Raw genomic sequence first — 27,606 nt, forward strand, 5'->3', positions numbered from 1 at the left:
GTGTGTGGTGTGAAACTGTCCTTTTCAAATCTGCAGTAGAAGGTATTCAAGTCGTTGGCGAGTGTGCTATTGTTCTCAGCTTGGGGGGATCGTCGCTTGTAATTAGTCAACGATTGGAATGCATGCCAGACTGATTTAGAGTCGTTTGCGCTAAACTGTTTTTCCAACTTTGCTGCATAGATCCTCTTTGCAATGTTAATTACTTTAGTCAGTTGGTTTCTGGCTCGATTATACAGGGCCCTGTCCCCGCTCTGATATGCGTCCTCCTTAGCTTGGCGAAGCTGCTTAAGTTTAGCAGTGAACCACGGCTTGTTGTTGTTGAATGTGCGAAATTATTTTGTTGGTACACAAACCTCTTCACAGAAACTGATATAGGATGTGACAGTGTCCGTATATTCATCCAGGCTGCCAGCTGAATTTTCAAAGACACTCCAGTCTGTGCAGTCTAAACAGGTTTGAAGTTCCATCTTGGCTTCATTGGTCCACTTTTTGACTGTTTTCACTGTAGGCTTCGCACATTTAAGTTCTTTCCTGTACGTCGGTATTAAGTGAATTAAGCAGTGATCAGACGAGCCCAGGGCTGCACGAGGTATAGCACGGTATGCGTATTTTACCGTAGTGTAGCAGTGGTCTAAAGTATTATTTTCCCTGGTAGGACAGTCGATGTGCTGCTTGTATTTAGGGAGTTCGTGGTTGAGTTTAGCTTTGTTAAAGTCCCCGAGAATAATGAGGGGTGAGTCCGGGTGTTTCTTTTCAATTTCGTTGTCGTTCGGCGAGCGTTAGCAGTGCGGCGTTCGTGTTAGCTTAAGGCGGTATGTAGACTCCAGCCAGTATGAATGATGCGAACTCACGTGGCGAGTAGAATGGTTTACAGTTTAAAAATAGCGACTCCAAATGCGGGCTGCAGTGTGTGCTGAGCATCGTGACGTCCGTACACCATTTTTCGTTGATATAGAGGTATATCCCGCCGCCCTTTGTTTTCCCCGATGATTCCATGTCGCGGTCCGCTCGATGAATGTGGAAGCCGGGAAGCATGACGGCGCCATTGGGTACAGCGTCGCAAAGCCAGGTCTCCGTGAAGCACATGGCCGCGGAACGTCCGAAGTCTTTACTGGTCTTTAACAGAAGATGAAGCTCGTCCATTTTGTTGGGTAGGGAGCGTACATTCGCGAGGTGGATCGACGGGAACGCCAATCTGTGTCCTCTCTTGCGGAGTTTCACCTGAATGCCGGCCCGTTTCCCTCTGTGGCGCCGCTTCCGTCTCCATGTGCCGAAAACCCCGGACACCGCTCCGCTGAGTAACTCGGGGAAAAACTGAGCGGATTTGCGAAAGTTGGTGACAGAAAGTCCAGAGTAGCCTCCTTGATGGTTAGCAGGTCTCCCCTTGTGTTAGTGAGTCGTGTAAGGTCTCCAAAGACGGGCGAAAAACACAAAAACCAAAACAATACTAGAGAGCGCGTTACCGAGGCGACCACACTGGTAGGCGCCATCTTCTCTAAGGTGTGTATTGATGAAAGAGAATATGAAATATTCATGCATTAGTAATAAGGGTGTAGGACAACCTCATGAATAATCATTCAGATCTTAACAATATGTTGACACTGATCATGTTTTGCTGCATTAAAGCAGTGAGTTGCACATCGTTGTAAATAGCGAAAGCTACAAAGTGTTGTTTTTGTCCTGCTTGGTCAATGGAGCAAGCCTTTTCAAGTATTGGGGTTCGAGTCCCAGTTAATTCACGAGTCACTGCAGTTCGTCTAAGTCGAGTTGCAAGTCTTTTAACATATTTTCAAGTCCTGTCAAAAGTCATAAAATGAATGACTCAAGTCTGATTCGAGTCCACACCTCTGATAAAAATCCAACAATGGCTAGGAACAAAACACTGGACTGTTCTCCGAGTCCTGATCTAAATACTATTGAACATCTGTTGAAAAAACTGAAACAAGCAGTCTGGATAAGGTACCCTTTACCCCGGAGACAAGTCGAGCAGTTTGCTCACAAGGAGTGGGCTAAAATAATGTCCACAGCAGATATTGGCCGTGGGGGTCCTTCCCCTCAAAGGCCTTGAGAACTATCTGGAGGATAAGACTCCTGAGACAAGGAATGATACAACAGTCACACAAAGCAAGTACAGCAATGACAACCAGGATGGTAGTTGCCAGAGTCAGCCTGAGACCTTCCCATTTACCAAACATTCTGTTCAGCAGGCTATGGAATGGGCTGTCATCCGCTCCAGACATTGATTGAAGATTAGCAGACATGGCTTGCAAACCTTTCATGGCTCTGTTCCCCACTCGTTCTTCTTGGTTTCAGGGCATTCCGAAATAGATTTGTGTAACTATAATCAGCGATCATCCTGATTATGACCTTCTTCGGCCAGACATACAGGATGTACATATTTCCCCCCAATGTCAAATGATCAATTTAACACCAAAACGCCATATCCATACACTCATACACAACGATGAAAGGGATGAAAAATGAATGAAAATAAATGAAACGAGGTAGACTAGGTAAAAATGACCTCAGCGAATAACAGCACACAAAAAGAAACATCCAGCATACACAATACAGCAGAAAGTCACTCTACAATAGAGGCCTGCGCAGGGCGTGTCTGTGAGACGTGGTACCACTTTTGTCCCCCTTTCCAAAGAGACGCATGTCAGAAATGTCTGAGCTGTAACCTCAAACGGACCAGTCCACCGTGGTTCAGACCACTTCCTTTGGAGCACTTTCAAATACACAATACAGAAAAGACACATGACGATTAAAGTAGCAATCTCCCCGTTCCGTGAGGTCAGGGTCTTTTATAAGTTCAGTCCTAACTTCAGCTGGCAATGTGTCAGGCAAAGCAATTCTATAAATAACACTTGCCTCCCGAACACGGGAGGGGTGTGACCCTGTCTTATCTGTCCAAATACTAATTCAATTTTCAAAATGAGAACTGAGATCCATGGGAGGTTGGAAGTTCGGGAGCTTTGGCACCGTCTGCGAGGAGGACGGGAACATGTCACGGTTGACAGCAAACACTGGAGGAGCAAAAGGGGCAAATCACATTTCAGGTTCGGCATTATTCAGACCAGACCGTGTCAAAATATCATTATCCGATTGATTAACCGAAATGCAACAGGCGCAAATCAATCTCACAACGTCACCGCACGCCAGGCTCATGCCATCCGTCAACTTTTTCAGCACCTGGATCCACATTTCACCGCCAGCAGCCAGTCCGGGAAGCCGTTTGTTTACAGACAATTCTTGGTATATTAACCACCTTGTTGACTGGGGATCATAGGATAATTACCGGGAGTCAGGGTATATCTAGTCAGACTCTTATTCTGGTTCCAGTCTGGGACCTCGTCTTGACTCGGTCCCGGGATGGGGGCTGGTAAGCCTTCGCCATCCGTTTTCGGGCTTCACCAGAAGTCATTTGTTCAGCTTGTGGCCGTCGTCGGTCGGTTGCTGCCAAGTTTTTGTCTGGCAGTGGGGGTAGCTCCCCGTACGTCTCTTCCTGATTTCCCTCTCGATCATCGTCAAATTCAGAGTCAGACTCGTTACTATGTTGCAGTTCCCTCAAGCGGGAACCTATTTTATTAATACTAGAAGTCAACTCTTCCTGCATTGCAGTCCAACTGAATCCCTGTCCACTCCGCTGTCCTTTTATCTGATGTCCTTTTAGGATCACGTTGGGGTCGCCATTTAAAGGAACCTGTGTTTTTAAAATCACCTATTAACTCTTGAGGTTCCAAGCGTGTTCGTTTTCGTGAAAGAACTACGATTATAACGATGTGTTAGAAGCCAACCAATTTATTCCTGACAGAGGAGTCTATACATACGTCAGAGCTCTAGGTCAGCAGCTACACCTATCTTAGCCTTAGCAGAGATAGTGTAGACCGAACAAAATGATCTGTTCCTGACCCAGTCTTATAAATTTTTTTTAAAAAGGAAGTGTGGCGTTGTCTTCGTCTGGTTGGTCCAGGGTCCATTGACGTCATCGTTGCTATGCTGAATGGTGGCCGTTGCCGCTGATGCCAGATGCCGTCTCAACACCTCCTCTTTTGTTTGCAGCAACGCTTATCTCCGACAGATGTTTCCTCCGACCTCCACATGCACCAGGAACTTCCAAGAAGCACACCCCTGCATTTCACTTTCACTCCATCCCCATTGCAATAAAGCATCATTGTTCAAGCATAAACCAAGCCATAAGCGTGTTTATACAATGTTTAGCAATTTACAATTAAACAGCAGAACCCTATCCCATTAATGTACAAGACTGTACACAAAGTGTACAAAGGCATTGCTTGAGATTGTCAACGTGTCAACGGCCCGTTATTGGCTAAAGGTTGTCATGGTACAGTACACGTAGTGCACATGGACGTTGCGCGAGATCGCCCACAGCGCGCTATTGGCTGATGGTTCGGGGCTGTCCTCTCTTGCTGTGATTGAGCATGAGTCCCGCGCAGCCATCCCAAGTTCATTTCATTTCTTGCTTTATACTATTAATACAGTAGTTCATACATATTCTGTATGTAGTAGGACAGTAGTTCATACTCTGGAATTAAAGTCTAATACACTTTATTTCAACATCTACAATGTCACCAAAATGCTCGACGCCTAAAGGAGGAGCCAGCAGTGAGGTCAAGCGGCAAAGGAAGATGCTAACTCTCGACTGCAAATACAGTATGTAGAGTATATAGTGTACTTACTATCCCTTTGTCATCTTGTGTGTTTGTGGACTTTGTAAGGACAGAGAACAGTGGGAGAAGCTGAGCAGCGTGATTGGACAGTCGTGCGTGCTGCTCTCTGACAAAACCAACAAGCCACAGGCTCCACCCCTTCCTGGAGTCACAGGTCACATCCTAAAACACATTAACGAGATAACTGTCAGCGACTTGATCAGCGTCACATCCGAGCTACAAGGTAGCACATCCAATATTATGCACTGCTGAATGACACACAGGGAAGCTGGTTTAAGGATTAATTTCAACAGTAAATATGACTTGTCTCATGTTTTATGTTTGATAAGTATTTCTGTACAGAACTGTGTATCAGCTATGGTTGTTTTTAAAGTGTTCTAAAAATAAAATTGAGATGAGTAACTCACTTAACTCGGAGTTATCTGTCAAAAGCCACAGAAAGTTCACAAGCTTCGTTAGAAGAAATGGTAAAAATATATACAATCTCGTTGGCACGGTTAATTTTGTGTGCATGTGTGTGTCTTCCAGGTTCAGTTCTATTGGGGACAACAAGCAATGAGTCCTGTGATGACGATTCGCTGTCAGACATAGTGAGTGATGTTCTCATTTGTGTTTCCAGCTTGAACAAAATGGAATTTGTTGGTTTTGCTGATGTCATCACCGTTAATGGTTTATACGCCTGTTTTGCTTCAAGCTCTGGGACTACACAGAGGAAAACGTTGATACACACCTGCTGTGCTAATTGGGATTCTTGTTGGACATTGCACAGAGACAGATTTTAATTATCTAACACAAATGAGCTTTCCAAAGAGGTCTAAAACTGATAAACATGTTTTTCCTACACCCCACATGACATACAGTCCATCTGAAGAACATCCTATTTTATTGTCCGTGTCGATTCTGTGTCACCCAAGTCATGTTCATGGACTGTTCTTGTTTCTTGAAGACGTTTCTCCTTTAATCCAAAAGGCTTTTTCAGTTCACAAATTTACATCGTGGCATCCATGTACTTATGCTTTGGTGGGTGCGTTCCCTGCGGGTGGTCAACAATAGGGTGGTGTTGTTGCCCAGTGTGGTTAGTGAAATGGCCATCCTGCATACCAAACAGTCGTTCAGTTGTCTTGTGACACCACTCTTCCCGTTGAATGAGGTGACCTTTGTGTGGGAGAGATGTCAGGACATTGCTATAGGCAGATGATAGGTGATGCCTCCAACGTCCTCCTTTGTTTAGGGACGGCTTTTCTAGTTTACCATAGAAGGGTTCTTTTTCACCTCTTTCAAACCAGCGGTCCACCCTATTCAGAATTTGGACGTTGTTGTCCTGGAAGGAATGTCCGTTCCACTGGTTCTGGGTTTCAGATCAAAAGATAAATATGAGACAAAAGTTCAGATACGCTTTCCAGCTTATGGTATTTACATCTAGATATGTTAAACAACAACTCAGGACAGAGCACCTTTTGTATGAAGCCACCCACTTTTCAAGTGAGCAAAAGTCACCTGGCAATTGTTTTTGTGGGTAATTGGGGGTTAGGGAAGACAACATTTTCAATTAATCAGTCAGGGTTTGAATTACATGCGGTTACCTTGAAATCAGAATCAGAATCATCTTTATTTGCCAAGTATGTCCAAAACACACAAGGAATTTGTCTCCGGTAGTTGGAGCCGCCCTAGTACAACAGACAGTCAATTTACAGAACACTTTGGAGACATAAAGACATTGACAAAAAACAATTGTGCAAAAAAGATGCAGAATGACTAATATTGCAATAGTCCGGTGCAATGACCATTGTGCAAAGGGCGCTGAGACTTCAAGGAGTGTATGCGGTTTAAAGTGACGAGTAGTGCGATCATCTGGGACAATGTTGGTTGTGCAAATGTTACAGATACTCCTCAATCAGTGTGCAAATGGAGTAGATGCTACTCTGGCATGAGTGGCCAGTATATGCAAATAGTGCAGCACGGCGAGACAACTACAGTGAGTGCACGAGTAATACATAATTGGCCCCACAGAAATGTGACAACGAACTCAAGTCAAAAAATTTCCAGCTTGTTGTAATGGAATTATAGGTTAGGTGTTTAAGAAGTTGATCGCAAGAGGGAAGAAGCTGTTGGAATGTCGACTAGTTCTAGTTTGCGTTGATCGGTAGCGCCTACCTGAGGGAAGGAGCCGGAAGAGCTGGTGACCGGGGTGCAGACGGTCCGAGAGGATTTTGCACGCCTTTGTCTTAGTTCTGGCAGCGTGCAAGTCCTCAAGGGTGGGTAGGGGGGTACCGACAATCCAGCCGCACCACAGCTCCAGCCGCTCCGCTTCCTGTCGATATGCAGACTCGTCACCGTCCTTGATGAGGCCGATGACAGTGGTGTCATCTGCAAACTTCAGGAGCTTGACAGTCGGGTTCGCTGAGGTGCAGTCGTTCGTGTAGAGAGAGAAGAGCAGCGGAGAGAGGACACAACCTTGGGACGCCCCGGTGCTGATGCCGCGTGTGGATGAGGTGGCTTCCCCCAGCCTGACCTACTGTGTCCTGCCCGTCAGAAAGCTGTAAATCCACTGGCAGATGGCAGGTGAGACGCTGAGCTGGAGAAGCTTGGTTGAAAGGAGTTCAGGGATGATGGTGTTGAACGCTGAGCTGAAGTCCACAAACATGATCCTCGCGTAGGTCCCTGCACTGTCGAGGTGTTCTAGGATGAAGTGCAGTCCCATGTTGACTGCATCATCCGCAGACCTGTTCGCTTGATAGGCAAACTGCAGGGGGTCCAGCAGGGGACCTGTGACACTCTTGAGGTGGTCCAGCACGAGACGTTCAAAGGACTTCATGACCACGGATGTCAAAACGACAGGCCTGTAGTCATTCAGACCAGAGAGTGCAGGTTTCTTGGGGACTGGAATGATGGTGGAGCGTTTGAAACAGGATGGAACTTCGCACATTTCCAAAGATCTGTTGAAGATCTGAGTGAAGACTGGAGCAAGCTGGTCCGCGCAGACTTTGAGGCAGGATGGGGACACATGGTCCGGTCCTGCCGCTTTGTTAATCTTCTGTTGTTTGAAGATGCGTCTCACATCCTGTTCATGGATGGTTAACGCAGAAGTCAGAGGTGCGGTTGTGGTCGCGGGTGCGGCCGGGTGGGTGTGTGGAGTGAAACTGTCCTTTTCAAATCTGCAATAGAAGGTATTCAAGTCGTTGGCTAGTGTGCTATTGTTCTCAGCTTGGGGGGATCGTCGCTTGTAATTAGTCAGCGATTGGAATGCACGCCAGACTGATTTTGAGTCGTTCGCGCTAAACTGTTTTTCCAACTTTGCTGCATAGATCCTCTTTGCAATGTTAATTTCTTTAGTAAGCTGGTTTCTAGCTCGGTTATACAGGGCCCTGTCCCCGCTCTGATATGCGTCCTCCTTAGCTTGGCGAAGCTGCTTAAGTTTAGCAGTGAACCACGGCTTGTTGTTGTTGAATGTCCGAAATGATTTTGTTGGTACACAAACCTCTTCACAGAAACTGATATAGGATGTGACAGTGTCCGTATATTCATCCAGGCTGTCAGCTGAATTTTCAAAGACACTCCAGTCTGTGCAGTCTAAACAGGTTTGAAGTTCCATCTTGGCTTCATTGGTCCACCTTTTGACTGTTTTCACTGTTGGCTTCGCACATTTAAGTTCTTGCTTGTATGTCGGTATTAAGTGAATTAAGCAGTGATCAGATGAGCCCAGGGCTGCACGAGGTATAGCACGGTATGCGTGTTTTACCGTAGTGTAGCAGTGGTCTAAAGTATTATTTTCCCTGGTAGGACAGTCGATGTGCTGCTTGTATTTAGGGAGTTCGTGGTTGAGTTTAGCTTTGTTAAAGTCCCCGAGAATAATGAGGGGTGAGTCCGGGTGTTTTTTTTCAATTTCGTTGACTTGTTCGGCGAGCGTTAGCAGTGCGGCGTTCGTGTTAGCTTGCGGTGTAATATAGACTCCAGCCAGTATAAACGATGCAAACTCACGTGGCGAGTAGAATGGTTTACAGTTCAAAAACAGCGACTCCAAATGCGGGCTGCAGTGTGTGCTGAGCACCGTGACGTCCGTACACCATTTTTCGTTGATATGGAGGCATATCCCGCCGCCCTTCGTTTTCCCCGATGATTCCATGTCGAGGTCCGCTCGATGAATGTTGAAGCCGGGAAGCATGACGGCGCCATCGGGTACGGCGTCGCAAAGCCAGGTCTCCGTGAAGCACATGGCCGCGGAACGTCCGAAGTCTTTACAGGACTTTAACAGAAGATGAAGCTCGTCCATTTTGTTGGGTAGGGAGCGTACATTCGCGAGGTGGATCGACGGGAACGCCAATCTGTGTCCTCTCTTGCGGAGTTTCACCTGAATGCCGGCTCGTTTTCCTCTGTGGCGCCGCTTCCGCCTCCATGTGCCGAAAACCGCGGACGCCGCTCCGGTGAGTAACTCGGGGAAAAAACTGAGCGGATTTTCCAAAGTTGGTGACAGAAAGTCCGGAGTAGCCTCCTTGATGGTTAGCAGGTCTCTCCTTGTGTAAGTGAGTCGTGTAAGGTCTCCAAAGACGGACGAAAAACACAAAAACAAAGACAATACTAGAGAGCGCGTTACCGAGGCGACCACACTGGTAGGCGCCGTAGGAAATCTTGGAATGGCGCCATCTTGGAATTCCTTTTCTTAGTTCTGGCAGCGTGCAAGTCCTCAATGGTGGGTAGGGGGGTACCGACAATCCTTTCAGCAGTTTTGATTGTCTGTTGCAGTCGGAGTTTGTCCTTTTTTGTAGCAGCACCAAACCAGACTGTGTGGAAGAACACAGGACCGATTCGATGACCGCTGTGTAGAACTGTCTCAGCAGCTCCGGTGGCAGGCCGTGCTTTCTCAGAAGCCGCAGGAAGTACATCCTCTGCTGGGCCTTTTTGAGGACGGAGTTGATGTTGGTCGCCCACTTCAGGTCCTGAGAGATTGTAATTCCCAGGAACTTGAAGGTCTCGACGGTTGACACAAGGCAGCTGGACAACGTGAGGGGCAGCTGTGGCGAAGGATGCCTCCTGAAGTCCACTATCATCTCTACAGTCTTGAGCGTGTTCAGCTCCAGGTTGTGTCGGCCGCACCACAACTCCAGCCGCTCCGCTTCCTGTCGATATGCAGACTCGTCACCGTCCTTGATGAGGCCGATGACAGTGGTGTCATCTGCAAACTTCAGGAGTTTGACAGTCGGGTTCGCTGAGGTGCAGTCGTTCGTGTAGAGAGAGAAGAGCAGCGGAGAAAGGACACAACCTTGGGGCCCCCCAGTGCTGATGCTGCGTGTGGATGAGGTGGCCTCCCCCAGCCAGATGAGCTGAAGTCCACGAACAGGATCCTCGCGTAGGTCCCTGCACTGTCGAGGTGTTCTAGGATGAAGTGCAGTCCCATGTTGACTGCATCATCCGCAGACCTGTTCGCTTGGTAGGAAAACGGCAGGGGGTCCAGCAGGGGACCTGTGACACTCTTGAGGTGGTCCAGCACGAGACGTTCAAAGGACTTCATGACCACAGATGTCAAAGTGACAGGCCTGTAGTCATTCAGAACCGAGATTGCAGGTTTGGGGGGATCGTCGCTTGTAATTAGTCAGCGATTGGAATGCATGCCAGACTGATTTAGAGTCGTTTGCGCTAAACTGTTTTTCCAACTTTGCTGCATAGATCCTCTTTGCAATGTTAATTACTTTAGTCAGTTGGTTTCTGGCTCGATTATACAGGGCCCTGTCCCCACTCTGATATGTGTCCTCCTTAGCTTGGCGAAGCTGCTTAAGTTTAGCAGTGAACCACGGCTTGTTGTTGAATGTGCGAAATGATTTTGATGGTACACAAACCTCTTCACAAAAACTGATATAGGATGTAACAGTGTCCGTATATTCATCCAGGCTGCCAGCTGAATTTTCAAAGACATTCCAGTCTGTGCAGTCTAAGCAGCTCTGAAGTTCCATCTTTGCTTCATTGGTCCACTTTTTCACTGTTTTCACCGTAGGCTTCGCGCATTTAAGTTCTTGTCTGTACGTCGGTATTAAGTGAATTAAGCAGTGATCAGACGAGCCCAGGGCTGCACGAGGTATAGCACGGTATGCGTTTTTTACCGTAGTGTAGCAGTGGTCTAAGATGTTATTTTCCCTGGTTGGACAGTCGATATGCTGCTTGTATTTAGGGAGTTCGTGGTTGAGTTTAGCTTTGTTAAAGTCCCCGAGAATAATGAGGGGTGAGTCCAGGTGTTTATTTTCAATTTTGTTGACTTGTTCGGCGAGCGTTAGCAGTGCGGTGTTCGTGTTAGCTTGAGGCGGAATGTAGACTCCAGCCAGGATGAATGATGCGAACTCACGCTGCGAGTAATTAGGCAATTATTTTGCCTTCCTCCATTCCCTCCCTTGCCTTTGGCAATAAAAATCCGCCAAAATAGCTCTCAGAAATCACACCGCCAGCCCTTTTCCAATAGGAGGAGCTTTCCGCCGTCATTGTGACACTCCTCCAGAACAGTTTTTTTTTTTTTTTTTTTTTTGTTTTTTTTTTTTTTTTATATAAAAATCAGCCGACCTGTGCACTTGCAGCGCCATGCCACAGCGCGGCATTCCGTGCTGCTGCCCCCTCAGCGCATACAGAATGAATGGGAAAGTCGACGGGAGCTTGCACATTGTCAAGTGCAGTGTGGAAAGGCCTTTACAGTTACAGAAAAAAAAACATGTCATGGCTTCGCTTTAGAATTGCTGTAGCCAGCGATTGTGTGCTGCTGGTGGAAGAATATGCTTCCCGCCCCACTCAGGAACGCCTCCAAGTTGTTTTATGCCCTTTTATGTACTGTCACGTTTACTTGAGTTCAACCATTCTACTACAGCAGACAAGCTTTCTCATCTGCACCGTGATTGAAAAAAAATTTTTTTGACAGTTTTAAAATCATGCCAGACATCCACAGCAATCTGGGCCTTTTCCATTTTGCCCATTCCCTCTCTCTGCATTGTCTCACAACCATCTTGTTTTGCCCACGGTGGCCCTGGTGCTCTGAAAATTAAAAAAAAAAAAAAAAAAAAAAAACTTTTCAAAGCTACCTGGCCCTGTGTGAAAAAGTAATGGCCCCCTAAACCTAATAACAGTTGGGCCACCCTCAGCAACAACAACTGAAATCAAGCGTTTTCTATAACTGGCAATGAGTCTTTCACATCTCTGTGTAGATATTTTGGCCCACTCTTCCAGCAACAACACTGTAGGATTTTCGAGTGGAAACTGCCTTTTTAAGGTCATGCCACAGCATTTTTAATCAAATTCAAGTCCAGACTCTGAGCAGGCCACTCCAAAACCATTTTTTTAAGCCATTCAGAAGTTGACGACTGCAGAACTCAAGTGTGCTTTTGGTATTTTCTCATAGAGAGCATAAATCATGGTTCTATGAATCACAGCAAGTCATCCAGGTCCTTACGTGGCATAGCAGCCCCAGACCATCACACTACCACCACGTTTGACTGTTGGTGTGCTATTCTTTTCCTGAAATGCTGTGTAACATATACGCTATATGTGTAACATATACGCTATACACCTTCCAAAAAGATCAACTTTCATCTTGTCGGTCCATAGAATATTCTCCCAATAGTCTTGAAAATCATTAAGATAACTTTTTTTTTTCTCACAAAGGTAAGACAAGTCTGTGTTGTTTTTCATCAGCCGTGTTTTTTTTTGCCTTGGATGCTGCCTTAACTGAGGTAAGGGAGGCCTGCACTTCTTCAGATGTTGTCCTTGGTTCCTTTGCGACCTCATGATTTGTCAGTGTTCTTGGGTAATTTTTGTAGCCTGGCCCCTCCTGGGAATATTCACCACTGTTCCATGTTTTCTTCATTTGTGGATAATGGCTCTCACTGTAGTTCACTGGATTCCTAAATATTTAGACATTGCTTGGCTTTTCCAGACTGATACAGACCCTTTCCAAAAAAAATTAATATCATGGAAAAGTTCATTTCCATTATTTCATTTAAGAGGTTTAACTTTCATCGATTATAGATTCAGGTCCCACAATTAAAATTATTTCAAGTATTTGTTTTTTTACATAATTTTACATAATTTGGGCTTCCAGCTCATAAAACTCACAAAATCAGGAATTAAAAAAATTAGAATACTGTGAAGAAATCAGCCATATCAATGGAAAGTCTAGTGGAGGGACAAAATGTGGCAGGAGAAGATGTACCAGCAAAAGAGATGACTGTGGGCTTCAGCGGATTATCAAGCAGAAGATTTGAGAATCTAGCAGATATCCAGAAAGAGTGGAATGAGGCGGGAGTTACAGCTTCAAAAAGCACCACATTCAGACTCATCCGGGAGATGGGCTACAACTGTCAAGTTCCTCGCTTCAAGCCACTTCTGAGCCTGAGCCAACGTAGGAAGCGTCTCAACTTGGGCAAGGAGAAGAATGACTGGACTGTTGGACAGTGGCCCAAGGTCGTCTTTTCCGATGAAAGTGTGCCTTTCATTCGGGAATCAAGGTCCAAGGGTTTGGAGGAAGACGGGTGAAGAACAGAACCGAAGCTGCTTGAGGTCCAGTGTGAAATATCTACAGTCAGTCATGATTTGGGGTTCAATGTCCAGTGCAGGTGTTGGCAAACTCTGCTTTCTTAAATCCAAGGTCACCGCAACAGTCCATCAGAATGTTTCAGAGGACTTCATGATTACCAACAAAAGAACTGACTGCGTGCTTCAAACAGAGTAGATTCAAGAATCTAGCAGAGATCCAGAAAGAGTGGCATGAGGCGGGGGTCACAGCTTCAAAGACATCTCAACTGGACCAAGGAGAAGAAGGACTGGACGGTACACCCTGAACTGGCCAGCCAATCGCAGGGCGCATACAAACAAAAAACATTCGCACAATTTAGAGTCTTTCCTCAACCTACCACATGCTTTTGGGATGTGGGAGGAAACCGGAGTACCCGGAGAAAACCCGCACAGGCATGGGGGACAACATGCAAACTACACACAGGCAGGGCCGGGATTTGAACCCGTGAGGCAGATGTGCTAACCAGTCATCCACCGTGGCGCCTCACCGCAACAGTCAACCAGAATGTTTTAGAGGACTTTATGATTCCTTCTGCTGAGGATCTGTATGGAGATGCAGATGTCATCTTCCAGCAGGACCTGGCCCCTGCCCATACCGCCAGAAGCAACAAAACCTTGTTTGATGCCCATGTAGTCACTATGCTTGACTGGCCAGCCAACTCTCCGGATCGAAACCCCATTGAGAATCTCTGGGGTATTATCAAGAGGAAAATTAGGGGCACCAGACCCAAAAACAAAGAAGAACTGACAGCAAGCGTCAAGGAAATCTGGCCACAGGCTGATTGCCTCAATGCCAAGTGATTAAAGCAAAGGGATTCCCAACCCACTATTGAAGATTAACATATAGTTTTGAAAGTAGCATTTTGATTGATTTAATGTGATTTAATGTGACCCTCATTTCTTTTTTTTTTTCTTTCTACAAAAACATAAATAAATGGTGATTTCTTCACAGTATTCACATTTTTTTAAATTCCAGATTTCATGGGTTTTATGAAATCCTGGAATCCAAAATTATGTAAAAATGAACAAATAAATACTTGAAATTGTTTAAATTGTGGGCCCTGAATCTATAATCTATGAAAGTTTAACTTTTTGAATGGAATTATGGAAATAAATAAACTTGTCCGTGTCAATTACTTTATTTTTCATTTTTTTGAAATGAATTGAAATGAATTTCTTTGGATCGTGACATTTCTTTGCAGCTTTGTGAGATCTTTTGGCCGATTCCATTTTGCAAGAGAGGTTCTATTTAAGTGATTTCTATATTGAAGGAAGGAAATCAGTTTTGGGTTCGGTCACCTTTCCAAAAAATTTGATTAGCAACAGTTAATCCATGATTTAAAGAGAGGGCCAATAAAATCATCATCTTGGGTTATCTTTGATATTTACATTTGTTTGATGATCTTAAAGTGGGGAAATTATGCTGGTTGGGAGGAAAAAAAGAATTTGAGAAGGCGGCAAATACTTTTTAATTAAGCATTCTAGCTTAAGATAGATAGTGGGCAAAAATGGTATCGAAGGAAGAGTTCAAAGGCGAAAAAGTACTGCTGATAAAAAAACAAAACAAAAAAAACACAATGGCTCATGTCATATTACCGTCCAAAAAACGTTCTGGTGATCCCCAAGAGTTTTTAAAGATATATTCTGTGGACTGACAAGAAAAAAGTTGAACATCTTGGAAGGTGTGCGACCTGTTGCATCTAAAAATTACATAGCGTTTGATTTAAAAAAAAAAAAAAAAGGTCAAGCCAACATCAAACATGGCGGCGGCAGTGTGGCTGTCTGGGGTTTCCTTGGTATTTTAGAATTGGATGTTTTTTGGAACCATATATATCGTCTTTCAACCAGAAAATTCTGCGTGCAAAAGTCTGGCCATCAGTTCGAGCCGTCAAGCTCAAGCACTTCAGGGTTAAGTCAACCTCCGAATGGCTTAAACAAACCAAAATGAAGGTTTTGGACTGACCAAGTCAAAGTCTGAATTTAAATTCAATTAAGATTCTGTGCAATGACTGTTCATGCTATTCTTCCTCAAACACCTTTCACTGTGACTGAGTTGAAATAATTCTGTGAAGAAGAGGAGGCCAAAATACCTCCACAGCGATGCGAAATACTCATCACCAGTTATCGCAAATGTTTGATTTCAGTTAATGTTGCAAAGGGTGGCACCACTCAGACTTTTTTTCCCCCGCTCTGTGTTGGGATTGAGGTTGTTAATGGTCGTTCTTGTCAAGTGTTACTTTGTGTTATTAATTTTATTGTATTTTATTTTCTGTTTAGTGTGGTATTTTGGATTTCGATATCTGTTGTGTCTTCTGTGTGGGACCCCCTCGCAATCCCACGTAAATAAAAACAACCAGTTATCAAGTTCAGGTGGCAATTATTTTTTCACACAGGGTCATATGTAGACTTTACGCCGGTGTGAGCGGTATTGGCCGATTATTAGCATTTTATGCTAATCGGCTTTCATGTCGTCATTTCCGGTCCGATCAATGACGCGTCATCGATTGGCTCCGCACAAGACATTTAACTCCGTGTCGCCGTCCCGTATGAATCCAAAAGCTAGTTTATTTTTAGCCTTGTCACGTGCCGATAACCGATCCGATCCTTGATCCGAACCTCGATCGGATCGGTTATCGTTTTTTTAAATTTGCTGATTGGTCATCGGTGATCGGCCCCAAAAGTCCTGATTGTGTAAAGCCTAGTCATATGTCACCTGCTATGGCTAAAGAGTCTGCATGTCGCAGTGGACAAAAATAGAGCAGATGGTGAATATTTGTGATTCTGAGGTTTTTCCAAAAATACCTTCCTGAAGCTCTCTAATTTCATGTCCCAGCAGCCCAAAGGTAAAATTGTCGCCGAAAATAAGTGATTAGTGAACAATGTGCATCATTACTGTTTTTTCACCGATTCGTAGCGAGCTGATCTAGGAAACCCCCCAGCAAAATTGTTGATTCCACGCATCTGATGTCATTTTATAAATTATTTTTGCACATAGCAACCAATAAAAGCTGAAGAAATTCCATAATGTGACCGTCCAGCACAAAACCGATCGGCCGTGTTCTGCGCTTGAGCTCCAGATTCAAACACCAGAGAAATAAATAAGTTGGAATCAATGTAAATTTTCTACCTTAATGCCTTGGAAAAAAGCTTTCATGGAGAAGGTGCAGCCACTGTATAATCAGGGAGAGGGAAGTCTGGGCATCCCTGCTAAAGCTAGTGCCCCCGCGACCCGACCTCGGATAAGCGGTAGAAAATGGATGGATGGATGGAACTTAATCAATCTCTCCATTCTGTATAGGTACGGTACGTTACAAACAGCAAGTATGTATGTATGTAGCTGCATTTCATGACTAGTGTCAGAGGATGGTCCCACAGAAACACTCACAGCTTGAATGGGGCATACAAATACAAAAGCACAATCAGGAAGTGTGCAACAAGCCATGTAACATCAAGTGGTCCACCGCTGCCATGGACGTGGGAGTGCAGCAATCAGTAGAACAGCTGGCTTGCCGCATGCTTCACGCGAGCCAAATGCGAATAGTCCGCACTGATTGAATTTACTTGTTTGTAATGTTTAACAGTGGTTGATGGAAATAGAATAAAAACAGCAAAATTTCATACAATACTACCTTTCTGGGGCATCTATTTTGCGTAAAGCTGTGCTTTGAGTTGACAGTTACAGTGCCGTGAAAAAGTATTTGTCCTTATTTCTGATATTTTTACCATATTTATCACACTTACTGCCGTTGTTTCAGATCATCAAACCAATTTATCACATTGACAACAAGTCACTATTAAATGCAGTTTCTTAAATATGATTTCATTCATTTAAGGGGAAAAAAATCCAAACCAATATGTGACTAACTACACTGGCTTATAGGTCCTCATGGGTCAAAACATGCAAATTAAGATATTCTACATTTCATTCGATTCAAACTGATATATGATACATGGAAGTAGCTCAGAAACTGATGAAGTTACAGCAATTGTAACACTGTATCGCCAAGTTGGAATCCCTAGTTTTGAGAAACGTGTTTAAAGTTTTGGTACATACATGTTTTAAAGGTCCATTGCAACCACTACCTGAAAGAAAAAGATATTGACCCCAGATTTTCAGGAACTCTTGAAAAACCACTGGAAAGTAAATTCCAATAGCAGGTAAGGACATCATCAGAGATTTTGAGGAACTTTGACATCTCTATAGATGACAGATTGAAAATGAAAATTAAAAAAAATATTTTGAAAATTCCACTAAACTTAAAATTAATATCCTGAGGCATCATCACCATCAGAGTCTGCGAGAAAATAGTCCCCCATCTGATGTATGTCATCATGTTTAGCAGCACTACACGAGTTCAGTGTACTCATTCAATGCATCGGCCACCGTTTTGGCCTGTTTTTCACTCCATCCATCCATCCATTTTCTACCGCTTATCCGGGTCGGGTCGCGGGGGCAGTAGCTTTAGGAGGGACGCCCACACTTCCCTCTCCCCAGCCACTTCATCCAGCTCTTACGGGGGGATCCCGAGGCGTTCCCAGGCCAGGTCTTCGTCCTCGTGACCATAGGTGAGGGTAGGAACGTAGATCGACCGGTAAATCGAGAGCTTCGCCTTTCGGCTTAGCTCCTTCTTTATCACAACGGATTGATACAAATTCCGCATCACTGCAGACGCTGCATCGATCCGCCTGTCAATCTCCCGTTCCATTCTTCCCTCACTCGTGAACAAGACCCCAAGATACTTGAACTCCTCCACTTGGGGCAGGATCTCATCCCCGACCCGGAGAGGGCACGCCACCCTTTTCCGACTGAGGACCACGGTCTCAGATTTGGAGGTTCTGATTCTCATCCCAGCCGCTTCACACACTGATGCGAACTGCTCCAGTGAGAGTTGGAGGTCACGGCTTGATGAAGCCAAAAGAACCACATCATCAGCAAAAAGCAGAGATGCAATACTGAGGCCACCAAACCAGACCCCCTCTACGCCTCAGCTGCACCTAGAAATTCTGTCCATAAAGGTTATGAACAGAATCGGTGACAAAGGGCAGCCTTGGCGGAGTCCAACCCTCACCGGAAACGAGTCCGACTTACTGCCGGCAATGCGGACCAAACTCTGACTCCGGTCGTACAGGGACCGGAACAGCCCGTATCCACTGTTCCACGGCCAGGACGAAAACCACACTGCTCCTCCTGAATCTGAGATTCAACTTCCCGACGGACCCTCCTCTCCAGCACCCCTGAATAGACCTTACCAGGTAGGCTGAGGAGTGTGATCCCCCTGTAGTTGGAACACACCACCCCAGTCTGCCAATCAAGATGCACTGTCCCCGATGTCCACGTGATGTTGCACAGGCCTGTCAACCAGGACAGCCCTACAACATCCAGAGCCTTGCGGAACTCCGCGCGAATCTCATCCACCCCGGGACCTTGACCTCGACCTCAACCCCAGAGATAGGAGAGCCCGCCCCAGAGAACCCAGACTCTGCTCCCTCATGGGAAGGCGTGTCGGTGGAATTGAGGAGGTCTTCGAAGTATTCTCCCCACCGGCTCACAACGTCCCGAGTCGAGGTCAGCAGCGCCCCATCCCCACTATACAGTGTTGATGGTGCACTGCTTCCCACTCCTGAGATGCAGGATGGTGGACCACAATTTCCTTGAAGCCGTCCAGAAGTCTTTCTCCATGGCCTCACCGAACTCCTCCCATCCCTGAGTTTTTGCTTCAGCGACCACCAAAGCTGCATTCCGCTTGGCCAGCCGGTACCTATCAGCTGCCTCAGGAGTCCCACAGGCCAAAAAGTCCCGATAGGACTCCTTCTTCAGCTTGACGGCATTCCTCACCGTTGGTGTCCACCAACGGGTTCGGGGATTGCCGCCACGACAGGCACCAACCACCTTACGGCCACAGCTCCGGTCGGCCGCCTCAGCAATGGAGGCGCGGAACATGGTCCACTCGGACTCTATGTCCCCTGCCGCCCCCGGAACATGAGCAAAGTTCTGACGGAGGTGGGAGTTGAAACTCCTTCTGGAGAGATTAAGTTGATTTACGAATTTGCCGGCTTAGTTAGGACAGACTATCTTGGGTCGGTGTATTTATGCTCCTAAGACAAACAGAACAGTCCAGTTGCGATTGATTCAATGTCCTGAGAACAGAAGCTGGTGGGTTTTAGGCTGGCACAAGATACAACTCAATTTCTTCAATCATTCTTGTTACGGACAACATCAAACAATGTTCTTAAATAAGGCCATGAAGGGCGAATATTTTGCTTCTCCGAATCAATTTCCGTCGCTCCCTCGGTCGTGAGAAAAATAAATACTCAAGCCAAGTACAAGCTCCCGGCCTGCGGAGCAATTTCGTCCGGCCCACAGGATCAGTTTGAAATCAGTGTGACATTGGCCCGCACAACGGCACCAGCCAAACATCCATCCATTTTCCATACCGCTTGTCCTTACTAGGGTTGCGGGTATGCTGTAGCCTATCCCAGCTATCTTTGGGCGAGTTGGCGGTGTACACCAATGTTGGGGCCGATCGGGTGTAACTGGTGACACCTTTCTGCGATCCATATTGTGCCGTGTTCCATGAGCTTCATGGGGTCCACATATAATCAACAGTACAAATAATAGATTGGTACAGCACATAGTACACCAAGAGTGTAGTTATACATGATTCATTGATACAGTAGTTACTCAAAATACATGCTACAGAGTCAAACAAGAAAACAACACAAAAGCCACCAGTTAATAATATGATAGGTATACAATCAAATACTGTTAAAATAAAAAAAATATAATTTAATCCTTAAGCAACAACTCTCAGGTAAGAAGAGTATCAAATGGATCTAACGAAACCAAATAGCAGGCATGCTGAAGTGGCAGCCCAGGGGCCAAATCTGGCCCACCACAATATTTTATATGACCAGCGAAAGCAAATCATTTGCGTCAACTTCTGTGATCCTTGCTAAAATTTAGACCAAAATTCCACATCGTCCTATGTCATAAATAATGTTTAGATATTACAAGCATTTTGTTGTTGTTGCCAAAACCCTTTTTACAGTAACTTGAACGATAGTTGAACAAATTATTATTCTTGACTTCTGATTTGAAAACAAGTTATCCATCATTTTGTCGTGTACATATAATACAATGATCAGGCGATGAAACATTTATATGGTTTCAAGGTCATTAAGGCCCTGAGGGAAACCATTCCAACAATGTGGCCCGCGACAAAAATGCGTTTGACATCCCTGCAGTAATCCCGCGTTTCTTGCGGGGGTTACGTTCGGGACCTGCCCTGCTATCTCGGCTACCAGCAGGTGTGCTTTTGATATCTGCATTTTGTTACTGTTTGTTTGCAGCCCTGCTACTTCCCAGCATGCTTTGGGGCGCTTTTTGTAACTTCAGTACTATAGTTGTAGAAAAGCAAGCTAAACGTTGCTCTTTAATTGCATCTGGTCTTGTCTGTATTGTTATGAGTGTGTGCAGTAGATATACTGTACACCGGTTTAGGTTGGTATGTTTGCGTTTTATTTCATAAAACCCTGACTGTGGCGTCTGTGTTAAACAGTGGCCTTCTGGTAATGGTCATTGTATCACCAAGTTCATTAGTGACATCGGCACCAAATATGTTAAATCGCTGTTGCCCAGTAAAGCTTCTTCCGCAAGAAAAAAGTGCCTCAGTTGTCTTTGTGCAGCTCATTAGCACCACACTATATTGTTCTCTAATGATGATTATTATGCCGGAGATCTGCAGTCGAGTAACTGCCCTAGCTGTCCAATAATAATAACAAAAAATATGCGATGCACTTTATCTGCTAAGAGTGAACCGCGATGCAGCAAGCAATGGCAATACCTGAAAAATCTACTTAAAGGAACAAAGTATTTGTTCTCCGTTACTTCCCAACACTGGATCAGAGATGAATTGCAGCCTCTGCCCACACCCCGTCATAATGAAAGCAATATCGCTGTTCAAAGTAGTCAGACACTGGCATTGATGTGGCCACGCATCTAATTATCTGTTTGCTGGAAGCCGCATCAGCTGTGTGAACGCGCACTGCAGACACAGGAATGTCCCGCTTTGGTGAATGGCACAGGCGAATAAATGTGTTACACATCTGATGCAAAGGCAGTGTGAAAGGGACTACACACATACACACACACACACACAGAATTATTGTCTCTCTCCCTTTGATAGCATCAGACAGATTTTTTTTCACACCCATTTTTCTTTCAGGCTGTGGGTCTGGGCCTGGACTATGTCAAACTGGGAGGTCTGGCCAGTGCCGAGAGGATGACTAAATACAACAGGCTGGTTTCTATAGAGGAAGAGCTGGCCCAACAGGGGATCTTGGGTATGTTTCTTTTAGTCTCTCTCTGTTTCTCTCTCTCTCTCTCTCTCTCTCTCAGAAAAGGTAGCCAGACAAAGCCAAAAACCAGAGAGGAAGTCTCTCTCTCGGATGTGAAAGAAACCAGTGTGTGCGGAAGTGTGTGTGCAAAGATGAAATCTCCTACCTTGGATCTGTTAATTGGCCGCCTAATGACATGCGAGGACAAACGCTTTCCTTGTCTGTCAAAATCCCTCCCTGCAAAGGGGTGGAGGGCCAGAATAGAAAATGAGGACGCGTTTGGGAGATCATTCCCGACAAAAAAAGGCTAAAGCAACATGTTGCGGGTTTATTCCACAAGGAAAAATCTCAGAGATCATTTCAGTCGTATTGCAATTTTGTTGTTGTTGTCTATTCACTTGATTCCATGACTTTGTCTCATCCACAGTCTCCAAGGAGCAACACTCTCCACCACTTTTCACTGAAACAGAAGCGCAGGTCGTCTGAAAGGGACCATCTACTGTTTGTTGGCCACTACATCACACATTTATTTGATGTCCTTCATTCATTCTCTACCGCGCTCATGAGCCACAGCATAGCTGACAAGTGCTCCGTGTTTAGCAGGAAAATCCATTGATTAATCACATTCAGTCCTGTTGTATCTTTTCTTACGATTGCACATTGTAAATACAACAATGTACATAGCATTTGTACAACCCCAATTCCGATGAAGTTGGGACGCTGTGTTAAACAGAAATAAAAACAGAATACAATGATTTGCAAATCATGTTCAACCTATACCTAAAGAGGTGAACCTCGCCCTATCTTTGCTTGGGAATGACTGAGCAATTCAGGGAAGCTCCTTTTCTACCCAATCGTGGCACCCACCTGTTCCCAATGAGCCTGCTCACCTGTGGGATGTTCCAAACAGGTGTTTGATGAGCATTCCTCAACTTTCTCCGTCTTTTTTGCCACCTGTCCCAGCTTTTTTGAGAACGTGTTGCAGCCATACAATTCCAAGTTAACGATTATTTGCTAAAAACAATCGAGTTTATCACTTTGAACATTAAATATCTTGTCTTTGTAGTGTATTCAATTAGATATCGTTTGAACATGCTTTGCAAATCATTGTATTCTGTTTTTGTTTATGTTTAACACAATGTCCCAACTTCATTGGAATTGGAGTTGTCTATTTTAACACGATATTAGCCCAATTTATCACCCCTCTGCCTTCCTCGGTGTAATATAGAAGCTATTCATGTTGTTGTCATCAATGAATTAGTTCTTATTTTAGTGTAAGAAATGCGCCTGTCAATACCTTAACGACATCACGCAAAGCTCTTGAGACTTCTGACCATTGAGTACCATACAAGTTGCTTGTAATTTAACCAGCACAACTTTTAGGGCCTTTACGTTACACTTATTTTAGCCCGCACCTTTCTCACAGCTTGTAGGGTCAAATCATGTGCACATGATTTACACACAGACCAAGTGTAAGTCCTCCTATGTGACACAACTCAGCCAATCGTTTGTTCAGAGCAGCTTTGCAATTGAGCAAATTGGCGTGTGTAAGGCAGGCTAAGGGAGAGAAGTTTAAGGACGAATAGGAATTGCAGTGGAAATAAATGAAAAGAACACAATAGTGAGGGAGGGGGGGGGGAGACAAAGCCATTAAATTGTTAATATTAGTCAGATAGTAATTTAGATTATTTTTACAGATTATGTTTATAAAGAAAGAATGAAACAACAGAAAATGTTTCATCAATATTTACCTGTATCAATTTAAAGGCACTTTGGGATGGCTTTTCAAAGACGCTTTATTTTTCATTGAAAACTTTAATGTGAGATTTTGAAAACTATTTGTGAGATTGGAGACATGTTAGAGTAATCTTTTTCCGGTTCTTTGTCAAACTCAACAATGCATAATGAACCCGTACATATTTTGATTTGCAAATTTTGGGAGTGGGACCTATTGTCAGCATCTCTCTTCCTCACATGCACACGGATTCAACATTAAGGATTACAAACAGGTATGCCACAGCTGGTATTTTCGATGAATTAAACACGAGCGCACGCACGAGTCGTAGGCAGCGAGTGTAAGATCCCAGGAAATATCCCTCCCATCCACAGCAATTATGGCCTGTCACATTTTGTCACATTCGCCTACACACCCCCCGGGTTGTTTCACGACCATCCTGTTTTGTCCAGCGAGGCCTGAAACGGGGCTGCCACAACCTCCGGGAACATCGTGTAAACGTAGCGTAACATGAGAATAAGCTCACCATTTAAACCTGTTTGTATTAACATCAATTAAGAAAGCCATACTACGTGGCCGTTTTTTTTTTTTTTTTTAAACACTTGTATGACAGTTAAGAATGTTGTTTACATAATTGCTGTACAATAAATTGCATTTAATAATTGTGACAGTTTGACTCTAGAACAGATTCAGTCGAGTTCCATTACTGTATGTCAGCTGGATAGGACTTGGGCGTGGAGGGATGGGAAAAAGGAAATCTTGACAAAAATTTACTGGGATGAGAAATACTAAAAATCTAAATCTGTGTCAGAGTCAGAACCAGTGTCTGGAAAAAAAGGTGAACTAAATCCGGGCTGTCTTCACAATCTGAAAAATCTAAAAAGAAGAAAAAAACGTGTGGCAGTAAAATGGTAGGGCTGTGTGAATGACGGGGATGACAAAGACGGGTGGAAAGGACAGAAAAAGAAAGAACAAAAGGGCTTACTTGAGGAGGGTAGGGGTGGTCAGCAGGCCGAGGGTAAAGACAAGGACTGGTGGCAGGTGGAAACGAAAACCAAACCAACAGGACAAGAAATTAGCATTGTAAAGGGACACTGGAAAAACATGACATGGAATAAAATGAAGTAAATATAGTCTAAACAAAAACAGACCATGACAGGAATCCATCCATCCATCCATCCATTTTCTGTACCGCTTTTCTTCATTAGGGTCGCGCGGGGGCGCGCTGGAGCCTATCCCAGAAGAGGAAGGTCACAGAGTCAGGAAGTAACATCGACGCACCTCGTCTTTCTTCATTTTGCTCGTTTGTCAAGTGTGTCACAGGACACCGGTACGCTGCCATCAAACATAATTCACACATCCTCATTTTAGCTCAATATGCTATGTGGTTGGTTTGTGTAGATTAGTTCCTGTTTCGATAAAGACTATTGTTCGGACTAAATCTGCTGTTAAATCAATCACTTCCTCTGCAGCGTTTGGTTCATCGGGAAGGGTCGCGCGGATTCTTTGAAGCCTCGCGCGGGTGAATCTGCTTTGTAGAAAAGGGGGCTTATAACAATGACATTTCCTCCACACTGTTAAGGGGACGGCAAGCTGGAAATTGCACCTCAGTGCTAAATGAAGCCTAAAACCTTAATATCCAAAAACCGCACAATAAGTGATGGACAGGGCACACGGTTTACACTTCTCGTGTTTCAGGCACTCACACAAGGAGCTGTCTAGGAAATCGGGGCAGGTGTCGAGAGAAAACAACACAATAGCAAGCGTGTGGATAATAACTTGCACAGCTACTGTATTGTTAGGCTTCAATTCACCCAGACATAACAACAAAACACCTATAATTGGTTGGATCAACGTATTTAGAATCTTTACAATTAACATCAACAGGAACTGAAAATGATTGAAAAATATGTATTAGCCAACCTTTAAAGGACCAAGGGTAGAAGAATATCCACCAGATGTTACAGTGAAGTCAGTGAAAAATAAAACAGAAGGACTATACTTTTTTCCTTGCATTTCAGTGTCATGCCAGTTAAGAGATCATCGCCAGTAGCCACGTGGATGACTGTGTTGAACTGTTGGGTCTGTTATGGTACAGGTTTCATTTAAGTAACTTTTCTATCACCTTTTCGTTATTTACCTCGCTGTTTGTTTGCTAGCCCTCTTTCACCTGGTAACGAGCTGCTTTTTGTGACAAAAGGACCGATTCAGATCTTCTGTGACTAGTGTCATACATTTGAGTCTGTTGAAGTTAAAACCTTGTTCCACTTCCTTGTCCAATACCCAAATGACAATCCTGTCCCACTTACAATTAGCGGAACTTCATGAACACATTTGATAGGAGTGAAACCACAAATTTTAAGTTAAATTATGATTAAGCGTGCGATGAACAGGTCATAGTGTTGAGTATCGTAGCTATGCAGATGACACACAGGTATATCTCAAGATAACTACAGTTCAATTAAGGCGTTGTGTCATTGTCTAAAACTGATTAATAACTGGATGAACCAAAACAGAGCAGGATAAACTAATGCACGTTTTTATCTCAAGTAGACTTGACTATTTTAATGCTCTTCTGACTGGATTCCACCACAAGAGCATTAAACAACTGTAGATCATTCCGAACGCTGAAGCTAGGGTTCTGACCAGAACAAAGTATCAAGCATATTACCCCAATTCTGTAGTCTCTATACTGGCCACTCTGCTACTGGTCTATAAATCACTAAATGCTTTACATCCTAAATATATTCAAGAAATGCTCATGGAATATAAACCCAATATGGCTCTGAGATCGAGAGACTCAGGTCAGGTAGTGGAGCCCAGAGTTCAAAGTAAACATTGTGAAACAGCATTTAGCTGTTATGCTTCACACAAATGGAATAAGTTGCCAAAAGAAGCGAAGTAATCCCTAAATGTGAATGTTTTTAAGTCCAGGTTAAAAACTATTATTTTTTTCTCATGCTTATGCTTGAGCATTTTAGAGCACTTCCCTTTTTAAATTATCTTTCTTGCACTTTGTTTTTTTTAGTAATTTTAGTCTCTTTGTTTTTGAATGCTTTTATGCTGAAACAGGGGTGATGAAGAAGTAATGGGTAAGTACGGCATCCAGGAAAGGAACTTGGAGGGACAGATGGTGGTAGACTTTGCAAAAAGGATGGAAATAGCTGTAGTGCACACTTTTTTTCCAGAAGAAGCAGGAACATAAAGTGACCTACAATAACGCAGGTAGAAGCATGCACGTGGATTACATCTTGTGCAGACGATGTACTCTGAAGGAGGTTACTGACTGTAAGGTAGTGGTAGGGGGGAGTGTGGCTCGACAGCATAGTATGATGTGTAAAATGACCGGTGGTGGGGAGGAAGATTAAGAAGACAAGGGCGGAGCAGAGAACTGTGTGGTGGAAGCTGAGAAAGGGAGAGTGTTGTGCGACTTTTCAGGAAGAGGTGAGACAGCCTCCCGGTGGAAAGGAGGAGCTCACGGAAGACGGGACCACTACCGCCAAGGTGATCAGGAAAAGAGTTTTTAACCTGGACTTAAAAACATGCACACTTGGGGCTGGTATCACTTCTGTTGGCAACGTATTCTATTTGTGTGCAGCATAATAGCTAAATGCTGCTTCCCCATGTTTGCTTTGGACTCTGTGCTCCACTATTTGACCCGAGCCTGTCGATCTCAGAGCCCTACTGGGTTTATATTTCATTAGCATTTCATTCACGTATTCAGGACCTAAACCCGACCAGGAGTAGAACTTTAACATTTATTCTAAGGCTGACTGGAAGCCAGTGTAAAGACTTTAGAATTGGAGTAATATGCTCTGACCTCTTTGTTCTGGTCAGAACCCAAGCTGCAGGATTCTTAATGAGCAGCAGCTGTTTAATGCTCTTTTTAGGGAGTCCAGTCAGAAGACCATTACAATAGTCAAGTCTACGTGAGATAAAAGCATGGATGAACTTCTCCTGGTCTGCTTGACACATGCAAGCCTTCACTCTGGATATGTTCTTCAGATGGTAGAAGGCAGTTTTCGTAATTGATTTGATACGACGGTCGGAATCTTATCAGAATAACCAAGGTTTCAGACTTGGTTTTTGTTTTTTTAAAGAGAGTGACTCCAGCAATTTACTAACAGCAATCCTCTTTTCTTTATTGCCAAAAACAATTATCTCAGTTTTGTTGTGGTTTAATTGAAGAAAGTTTTGACTCATCCATACAGTGACACAACACCTCAATTGAACTCTAGTCATCTGGCGACACTGCTAGATATAACTGTTGTCATCTGCATAGCTATGATAGTAAAAATT

General features: G+C 44.3%; 1 protein-coding gene across 5 annotated transcripts in view; it reads left to right on the forward strand.

Annotated features, from left to right (window-relative positions):
- The window catches only part of eno4 (enolase 4), a 53,235-nt gene extending 29,355 nt beyond the window's left edge, over positions 1 to 23,880 (forward strand). For 4 of the 5 annotated variants that reach the window (XM_061689603.1, XM_061689607.1, XM_061689605.1 and 1 more), the window contains 4 exons: positions 4,743 to 4,917; positions 5,223 to 5,284; positions 21,461 to 21,578; positions 22,000 to 23,880. In XM_061689603.1, coding sequence (XP_061545587.1) covers positions 4,743 to 4,917; positions 5,223 to 5,284; positions 21,461 to 21,578; positions 22,000 to 22,058 — 414 coding nt within the window. In that variant the 3' untranslated portion in view covers positions 22,059 to 23,880. Of the gene's footprint in view, positions 1 to 3,942; positions 4,918 to 5,222; positions 5,285 to 21,460; positions 21,579 to 21,999 lie in introns of those variants that run through there. The other variant, XM_061689608.1, reaches the window with a different exon arrangement.
- The last annotated feature ends 3,726 nt before the right edge of the window (positions 23,881 to 27,606 follow it).

This window comes from Phycodurus eques, chromosome 11, assembly GCF_024500275.1.
Source record: "Phycodurus eques isolate BA_2022a chromosome 11, UOR_Pequ_1.1, whole genome shotgun sequence".
Classification (NCBI taxonomy): Eukaryota; Metazoa; Chordata; class Actinopteri; order Syngnathiformes; family Syngnathidae; genus Phycodurus; species Phycodurus eques.